At 35.5% G+C, this 9,637-nt stretch overlaps 1 protein-coding gene across 1 annotated transcript; it reads right to left on the bottom strand.

Moving 5' to 3' along the window:
- Positions 1-366: 366 nt before the first annotated feature.
- Positions 367-5,278, bottom strand: LOC132296307 (F-box/kelch-repeat protein At3g23880-like). Its single transcript, XM_059794519.1, has 2 exons — positions 3,942-5,278; positions 367-439 (listed from the first exon to the last, which is right to left on the bottom strand). The coding sequence occupies exons 1-2, from the start codon at positions 5,276-5,278 to the stop codon at positions 367-369; spliced, it is 1,410 nt and encodes a 469-aa protein (XP_059650502.1).
- Positions 5,279-9,637: the final 4,359 nt, after the last annotated feature.

The raw sequence follows: 9,637 nt of genomic DNA, 5'->3' as shown, positions 1-9,637 counted from the left end.
ATTGTTCCACGGAAGGATTAAAGATTTATCGAAAATATTTCTTTTTTCAGTTCACAAGTAACTAAGAGAAATATTGTTGAAAGTTAGAACACTCCCAATTTAAAACCCTTACAAAAAGGTACCCAAAACTACTAAAAATTTAGCAAAATATGAAATTGAGAAGCTTGCCATTCTTGGTATTAGGGAGGATGTGTCCAAGTTCTAAGTATCTAACCTCCGTAACCCTTCCGGGAAAGTTATATACTTGCTCAACTCAACAATCTCTGGATATAGCTCTCTGATTATTTCAGCCAAAAGAGGTTCATCCATCATTTCTGCCACCAGTGCTTCCTCCATTTCTCGGTATCAGAAGACGAGTAATCTGAATCAGATGCCATCCTCATCTTTTTCAACTAGTGAAAGATCTTCAGTCTCTCCATGCACTTTGAATTCCAGACGCCTACATCAAGAATCATAATATTAAGAGCATAATTCTCAAATAAATAGAGATTTTCTAAATAAATGTCATAATTTTCATACAGCACTACCCCATACCCCATTTATTCACCATTCCACTCAGTCATAGCAATTGTAGCTACTATAATTTGCTCTTCAGTTTTACCGTCCATGCTTCATGGTATAATAGACCCACCACGAATAATACGCGTACAACATGATCACAACAATTTCATGGATCAGAGACTACATAACCTACATAGGAGATCTAGGCATTCTCTTGGCGTGCACCATTTCACACATAACTTTCTTTTTAAAAAATATAACATCTTGAGAACTAGGGGGAAGATGACATATTAGTATTCTTATATTTATTTCTGTTAGACAACTTACTATATATAATGTGTAAGGCTTTGCTGCTGCGGCATGGCTATAGCTACAACCACTAGTAACATTTAACCAAAATAACTAAATAAATCAAGTAGGTAAGCAGTCTACATTTGAAAAATAAATATTAATTAGGACCTAAAGATAAATGGACATAGGACAACATTTACAAGATGAGAAGACCAGTATGGAGCATCAGATTTTACAGCATTATCTCTGCAATTTCCATATGTTAATTAGGCATGTAACACCATTGGGTTCAATGGAAAAAAAAAAAAATGCAAATAATACTGAGGATATAAAAATACGAACAGGGCAGATGAGATATCCTTGAAAAAGAAAAGGTAAAAGAGCAAACACAAATTACTTGCCCAAATGAGGAAAACCGGCCCAGGGGGCGCGGGGCAACATTCAAAAAACCTTGAGAATTTCCAAAAGTGCTAATATCTGAAGCCTAAATAACAATATGGTGTCAGCCAGTTTATAGACCTAACCTATGGCATCATTATACATAAAGTGACTGTTCTCAAGATTAAATAAATAGTTGTTACTTAAGTTTCAAAATGAAAATTAATTCATTTTTATGTTTTCAATTTTTTAGAAAACACTTCACCTTTTGAATTACCTTATAAATTTAATCATATCTTGTGAGTACTCCATGAGGCACATGAATTAACACTAAAATAAGCCCCGAGTGCAATAATGAAATATGTTAACTTTATTAAGTTTGGCAAATATGCAAGTTAGCCCAATAAAAAAAAAAAAAAAAAAAAAAGTAAAAAAAAAGGAGTTTCAAAGGCACCAAGCTCTTTAAAACACGCACAGACACATATATATAACACATATAAAACGAAAATCAATGGACGAGGAATTTTTTTTTCTTACCAAAGCATTTTACATTTTTTACTATATCAACCACGTAAAGATAAAATGAGTTAGTGAGCACTAAAAATTCATGAACATAATTAAATTAGCATCATCAAAATGAAAAGGAAAAACAAAGCGTTGTAAATATAAGATATAAAAACCCAAGGGGTTGGCTCAAGTAAATAAGAACTTAGCCCTGCTGCCTTAGGAAGCATCAGGTCTAAGGTTCGGGGGAATAACAACCTGGCGTAAGGAACCATAAAATTATACATCCAAATAAGTAGTACACATTGTATGAGTGAACATATCAATGCTCAAATTAATAACACCCACCTAGCCAAGCTTGAAACAATAAGAAAAAAAGCTATATACAAAATAAATAAATTTATTAATTTAAATCAAGTTAAATTAAAATGTAAAGAGAATCAGACAGGAACCACAAAAAAAAAAAAAAAAAAAAAAAAAAAGAAAAGTACAACATTAAGAACAGAATCTAAAGAGTCTCTCAACTACTTGTAATCATAAAGTTTGTCAGCAAAGCAAGTGGAAGCTTCCTGACTATGAAGGGTAGTTAATTCAAGCCAATACCAGCTAGTTTGTGCATGCACACATGCATTACCAACAACCAAATTTGCAGCTAACCTCCACATCCAAACGCTAGCATCCTATATCGAATACACTTGAAAAGTAGCACAAAATATAAGTTGTTATTATGTAATTCAAATTAAGTCTTTCTGTTATCATTTATGATTGAAGGTCAAACTACTTCTCGAAATGGTGCAAATCAAGGACAATGGAATATGTAAGAAGGAGAACATAATCTCTTTTGAGTGATTCTCAGTTGCAAACCTTTTTATTGCTCAGAGGTAAGTGATTATAGGCCAACAATCTTCGGTTGTATTGGATTATTTTTTTTCTTTCTGAAATTCAATAGTTGCAAGATTGTCGATTACAAACAAGTTAGTATAGAATCATTAACAAAACTACCAATGGGCTCTAGCCTAGATGGTATAAGCTCTTCTCCTTCTTTGGCAAGATTGAGTGTTCGAGCTATGGTGGGGACAAAAATATATAGTGGGTGTGTGCGTTTGCTTGAACTTTCAGGGCAAAACAAAAAAATCTTTATAAAACACCAATGGAATTAATCCACGTTGTCCAAATACTTTACATAGAAACTGTTCTTAAATTTTTCTACAACATCAAAAATTCCATAGAATTACCCAAATTTCAATGTGTAGACACAGTATTTGGTTGTTATTCGTGGAATCTTGTAATGATGAGCTTATTCTATAGAAGGCTTTGGGGAAGGGGTGGATGTTAGGAATATTTAATAAAATCATAAAAATTATTAAATAATTATTTTATAATGATTTTTATTATAAAAGTTATTAGTATCTTTATTACCTTAACAGAGTTATACTCTCGACCTTATAAAAGGAGTCTCCATCATCTCTCAAATGGTATTCTACTTCATTCTTCCTATCCATTTCACACTCCTATATAGATCTTCTCTTTTTTCAAGCCATTATACACACACATATTTACATATACATATATGTAAATCTTAGTTTATCTTTACGAGTTTATGGGCAATCTGGCAAAAATTTTGTGAGTTGATGGGCAATTTGGTGAACGTGCTCATTGAGAGACGCGGCTACAAGCATCTAAGTTTGTATATTGGAGTTGTTATAAACTTTCAGAACCGGCATATAGGGAGGCTATTGCAACTTTAGGACAGTGCCTGGCATGTTGCTCCATCTCAAAGACCAAATTTTCCTTTCTCAGTATTATTGTTTACTTCTATGTAATTCAAATTCTTCATATTATGTAAATTGTAGTTTATATATACTGCATCTCTTTTAAAATTTTAGTTTAAAGTTATGGATGGCAAGATTGATATTGTAGAAAGTGGTTGAGAAAATGTAGATTCTAAACATTTGACTCTCACATTAACAAAAAATTATCTAATTGTACAAATTTATTGAACAAGATAGTCTTTTGATGCCGAAGCAAGTCACAACTTAAGTCCTCACACAAGATGGCCGTATAAAAAGATATGTTGCTGAAAGCAAGTTCCCGAAGAAAGAAGGGAAAAAAAAAACACTGCAAAGATGAAAGATTCATATATTTTCGTTGTCATAATTTCCAAATGCAAATTAGTGATGAAATAAAAGAAAACAAGAATATATGACATCATCATCAAAATATATAAATACAGTTAAGTGTTAAAGTACAAACAAGCACATCTTTACCTTGAATAGATATTCAGCACCACCACATTATCTCCAACAACAGCTTCCTTTAGTGGAATGAAACTTGGAATATGAGCAATTGCATCAAATTTTGATGTAATGCCAAAAGTCTTAAGATGTTTAAATTTTGGTCCGTTGGGGTCATAACAGATTAGAGAACTTGTAAAATAATGAAACATCAATACTGCTCCTTCTTCGAGGTACTTTATTGGCTGATATAAACCAACAGGCCACCTATAATCAGTTAGGGTATCAATAGAAAACATTTTTGTCCAGGATTCTGGGACACCATATTCCTTCAAAACCCATATGTTAATATAATTGGAGGCTTCACATATGCATAGACAATCTTCCAGTACTCCCATGGAGATATTACGCATCATACTCAACCTATCCCAGTTGGCGTCATGATTTTTAAGAGGAGGTGGTGGAACCGATTGGAACTGCTCATCGTCAAAGCTGAAAGAAACTATATAATCAGAACTTGGGAATCCAAGACACAACCAATGAAGAAATCCCTTTAGATAGGTGGGAAACGCAAGCTTGTAAGATGAACTGAGACCATCATCAATGCATTTCCATGATCCTGTGCCGAGTGTGTATATCTCAGTAATCCTAAATTCTCTCTTGCGACCATGAACCCATTCATTAAATATTCTAATCACCTTGTATTGATTAGTCCTTGGACTAAAACCGAACCCACAATCAACAAAATCTTTCTTTTTCTCACTAGCCCTCTTATCCCGTGGAACGTTTATATACTCACCCGTGATTGGATTACACACAACAACAGGGTCATTACACGTTGGCTCAGCCAAGCAAAGGAAACCGTGGCATGAATTCACAATTTTGAATCTTTGATCTTTGGGTTTAACTTTGACGCAGCGTTTCCTTTTAAACCCACTGCCTTGAGCATCACCAACTTCACCATTGAGCGCCAGTTCCTCACTGCGCCATGGGATCTTCAATTTGGTGTCAAGCTTCATGTGGCAAGTTCTAATGCAATCATGAGTGTAATAGTCACCATAACAACTGCAGTACCCGAGATTAAAATTGCGGCAAGTTTCAGGCTCAACCAAGTAAAGCGTTCTTGACACACGTTTTGAACCCAAGGTCCGAAGCAAAACACATGCCTCTTGCCCTGAAAAGTGCAGCTTGGCAAATTGGGGGTCCGAAATTAGACTACGCCAAGTTTTGGAAACGCACCTGCAAAGAAGAATCATCTTCACAGGAAGTCTTAGCAGAATATCAACGAAGATGGGCAACGAAAGATCCGTAATCGAACAATACAACCTCTGAATATGTTTATCATCCGCTGCTTCTTTTTCTCCTTTCATGGCCTAGCTACAATTTTAACAAATCTGTGAAAATAGATATGGAGGTCAGTGACAAAGAGGATTTAATTAAACCCTAAAAAAAATTTGAATGACCTTAGTTTCCTGAAACAAATAAGATAGCATGAAATAGTAGTACTTGTAATCTTCAAAACAGTTTCTCAACTACTTGTAATCTTCACATAAGTTTTATAATAATAAAATATCAGATTAAATCTACGGAAAATGAATAAAAAGTAAAAATTGAAGTAATGAAAGATGATTAATTTAAACCCTAAAAGCAACAGTACCAGATTAAATCCGTGGAAATGGAATAAAAAGTAAAAATTGAAGTCATGAAAGAGTATTAATTAAACCCTAAAACCAACCGTATCAGATTAAATATGTGGATTTGGAATTGTTTGCACCATAAAATTAAATATTTATTCGGCCACATGGCACAAGTTGATTGGAGAGTACGTTGTTGATCCAATTAATTAGAGTGATTTGATTGGTGGATGATTTCTTATAATGGGCTGCAATAATAAAGGATTATTTTACAGTTAGTGCAAACACTTAAGACTTTTATTCAAATTGAAGTCTAAAGTAAACAATTGTCTGATTTAAAGCTACGTCAGTTTTTATTCACAAAAGATAAAAGGGGTTGCATTTAGATAAGCTTAAGACAATGGAAGTTGTTAATTCAAATACGATATTTGAATTTGAAAAGAAAAGTGACGGCTAGAAATAACTGCTACTACAAGGTTTCTCTATAAATAGAGACAAGAGGAGTCTGCACAAAGGTCCCCGACCAACACAACGCATTTTCTTTATGACTATTTTTCATTCTCTGCAATTTCATTTAGCCTTTAAGTTGTATTTTACTTCTGTTCATAGGAGTAGTCTCTAGTGTTAGATTTATAATTCTTGTACTCTGTATGAGAATTTTACTTATGAAATAAAAGTCGACGCTTGACTTCAGTCCCCTTAACTTTTATTTTCTAAGTCTCTTGGAATAGATGAATGCTCGTGTAATTTGTTTTACTCCTTTCATCCATTCTACGTATAGTGCTGAAAGTCCTCTTTATTGAGGCGTTGAAGAACCTGAAGGAAGGGGTCATCCTTATCTTCCAGCAGTCGCCTAATTCACTAAGGGCCTATTTCATATTCGGTTAGAACCAAGAATAGTTTGGCTATCCAACCCATTGGGTCGAAAAACTCTGGCACGCCCCTAAAAGAAAAACAGCCAAACAATTTGGCACACCCGGTGGGACACCGGAAGTGTTTAAATTCAACTTTTATCTATGGCATTTACTCGGTCTCAGTCACAAAATTTGCCTAAGAGATAGCCTCAACATCAAGAACAAGGGGCTGAATTTGAAGTGAATCAACAGCCTCAACATCAGGAACAAGAGGCTGAAGTGGAAGTGAATCAACAGCCAAGTAATCAGATGTTGGTTGAGAATGTTAACAACTTAGTGCAACGGATGAAAATTTCCAGCTGTACCTTTCATGGAGCACTAGAGCCAATCCATAACACATTGGCTAATTTAAGTAACTCTTTGACCTTCCTATCAATAAGGTTTGATCAACACCTTATGGCACAGTCAAATACTACAGACACTTTGTTGCATGCACAACAACAAGTTCCAGCGCCTGTTGGGGTTCAACAGAATTACTACCAACAACAGCGGCAAGGGTTTCAACCCCTTCTATAGCCATTGCATGGACAAGATCAACCCCATGTTAATCAAATGCAGGCTAATCAGCTGTAACATAAGACACCAACAGAGTACCAACTAATCGGAGGGGCCAATCAGAATGTGAATTGGCCACCACTTAATCCGATTTATCAACACCAATAGGTATGTTAACCCCAAGAGGGGCGAGATAATTTTAATATTGGTTTTAATTTTCAAGCGCCTCAGCCTCAGGCGTTGTATATGCCTCAGCCTCAGGTGCTGAATGTGCCTCAGCCTCATGCGTCGAATGTGCCTCAACCTCAGGCGCCGTATGTGCCTCAGCCTCAAGCGCCGAACGTGTCACATCCTCAGGCACCTTATATACATCAGCTTCAAGCACAACAACCAGATCATCAACCCTTAATGGTTGATAGAGATCAATTGGCTAATTTAATTCAAGAAACTTATAGACCAACCAGAAGAAATGTTGGTCTCCTTACATATAGGAAGCCATATCCGGGTTATATAGACCGATATGCATTTCTAAGAGGCTATAAAGTTCTCGATTTCGTTACCTTTTCGGGAGAAGACTCCACTTCGACCATAAAACATATTGGTCGATTTACCATTCAATGTGGTGAGGTTGGAGCGAATGAATTTTTAAAATTAAGGTTATTTGCTAATTCCCTTAAAGGGACCGCATTTTATTGGTATATAAATTTGCCGGTAAATTCAGTCTATACTTGGCAACAATTGGAAGAAATGTTTCATACCCAATTTTATAAGACCAAATCAAAGGTATCGATGGCTGACTTATCTAGGCTGTCCCAAATACCTGGAGAGATGGCTGAAGCCTTTATTGGTAGGTTTAAAAGGGCAAAACACAAATGCCAAGTAGCCCTTCCAGAAACTGAATATGTGAGTCTAGCCTTTAATGGTTTAGATTTTGAATTACGAAGGAAATTTAAGGGAATGCAATTTCGAGATTTGTTCCAATTAGCCCCAAATTATGAAATTCACGTGACAGAGGCGTTGAATAATAATTATGTCAAAGATTCTACTTATGAGAATCATTTGACAAAGGCTGAAAATGGCATTAAAGTTGACGCTGCAGAATTGATAAAAATCAAGCGTTACATATGTCAAGTGTTAAAAAAGCCTCTGGAAAGGGTTAATGGTGTTCAGGTGTTGAATTCAATAACCATAAGGACACCAAAAGAGGCTGAAAAATAATATAATTTTGAACCAAGGCTTATTTGGCCTTGGGGAGCAACTCGTTCGGCCCTAAGAAGCCCCAAAAGGCGGAAAGAATTTTCGTTCGATCCTGGAGGACCCATTAGGTTGATTAACCACTTGGGGTACCAAAGAAGAATAGGTTATTGTGACCAATTTAAATTATGATTTGTTGATTGACAGCCAAATATGCACGTTTTGATTGCAAATGTCAACAATTTAGTGCTGAGATTGAAAATTACCAGGGGGCTAAACGCAATCAGCCTCTACATAATTCAATCCTGCACCTAAACCACTTACTTGTCACGTTGGTGGTAAGGTTTGATTAGCACCTCAATCGATTAAGTGCTCAAAATGATTGTATGGTAAATGTGTTGTAGTTAGGATGTGGTTGAAAGATTGCTTATAAGCGAAAAAAAAATGGGCTAACGACAATAAGGTGCTGATCGGAAAAGCAATCGAAGAATTGCAGAAGATATAGGGACTGGTTAGTTATGCAAAGGGCCGAATAAGAGTGGCTGATTTAAATTGTGATCCATCAATTCAACTCTTTAAAATTTCGGTCTGTCCTTATTTCAAAGAGTTGGGGGGGGGGGGGGGGGGGGGCATTGTTTGCACTATAAAATTAAATATTTATTCGGCCACATGGCACAAGTTGATTGGAGAGTAAGTTGTTGATCCAATTAATTAGAGTGAATTGATTGGTGGATGATTTTTTATAATGGGCTACAATAATAAAGGATTATTTTACAGTTAGTGCAAACATTTAAGATTCTTATTTAAATTGGAGTCTAAAGTAAAGAATTGTCTGATTTAAAGCTACGTCAGTTTTTATTTCAAAAACACTTTTATTTGGATAAGCTTCAGACAAAACATAAAAGGGGTTGCATTTAGATAAGCTTAAGACGAAGAAAGTTGTTAATTCAAATACAATATTTAAATTTGAAAAGAAAACTGACGGCTAGAAATAACTGCTACTACAAGGTTTCTCTATAAATAGAGACAGGAGGAGTCTGCACAAAGGTCCCTGACCAACACAACGCATTTTCTTTATCAATGTTTTTCATTCTCTCCAATTTCATTCAGCCTTTAAGTTGTATTTTACTTCTGTTCATAGGAGTAGCCTCTAGTATTAGATTTATAATTCTTGTACTCTGTATGGGAATTTTACTTATGAAATAAAAGTCGACGCTTGGCTTCATTCCTCTCTACTTTTATTTTCTAAGTCTCTTGGAATAGATGAATGCTTATGTAATTTGTTTTACTCTCTTCATCCATTCTACATATAGTGCTGAAAGTCCTCTTTATTGAGGTGTTGAAGAACCTGAAAGAAGGGTCATCCTTGCCTTCCAACAGTCGCCTGATTCACTAAGGGCCGATTTCATATTCGGTCATCACCAAGGATAGTTTGGCTATCCAACCCATTGGGTCGAAAAATTCTGGCACGCCCCTAAAAAAAAATAGCCAA

Source organism: Cornus florida, unplaced genomic scaffold, assembly GCF_030987335.1.
Source record: "Cornus florida cultivar Cherokee Brave unplaced genomic scaffold, ASM3098733v1 CherokeeBrave_3.0.0_Hap2_Chr02, whole genome shotgun sequence".
NCBI classification, from domain to species: domain Eukaryota; kingdom Viridiplantae; phylum Streptophyta; class Magnoliopsida; order Cornales; family Cornaceae; genus Cornus; species Cornus florida.
This window is presented reverse-complemented; position numbering and strand designations above follow the sequence as displayed.

Bases quoted from the DNA above. Each gene is read 5' to 3' on its own strand.
- LOC132296307 (XM_059794519.1), bottom strand. From the start codon at position 5,278: ATGAAAGGAGAAAAAGAAGCAGCGGATGATAAACATATTCAGAGGTTG. The intron at 440-3,941 runs GTAAAGATGTGC...TTCTTGATGTAG, and splicing joins GTGCTGAATATCTATTCAAG to GCGTCTGGAATTCAAAGTGC.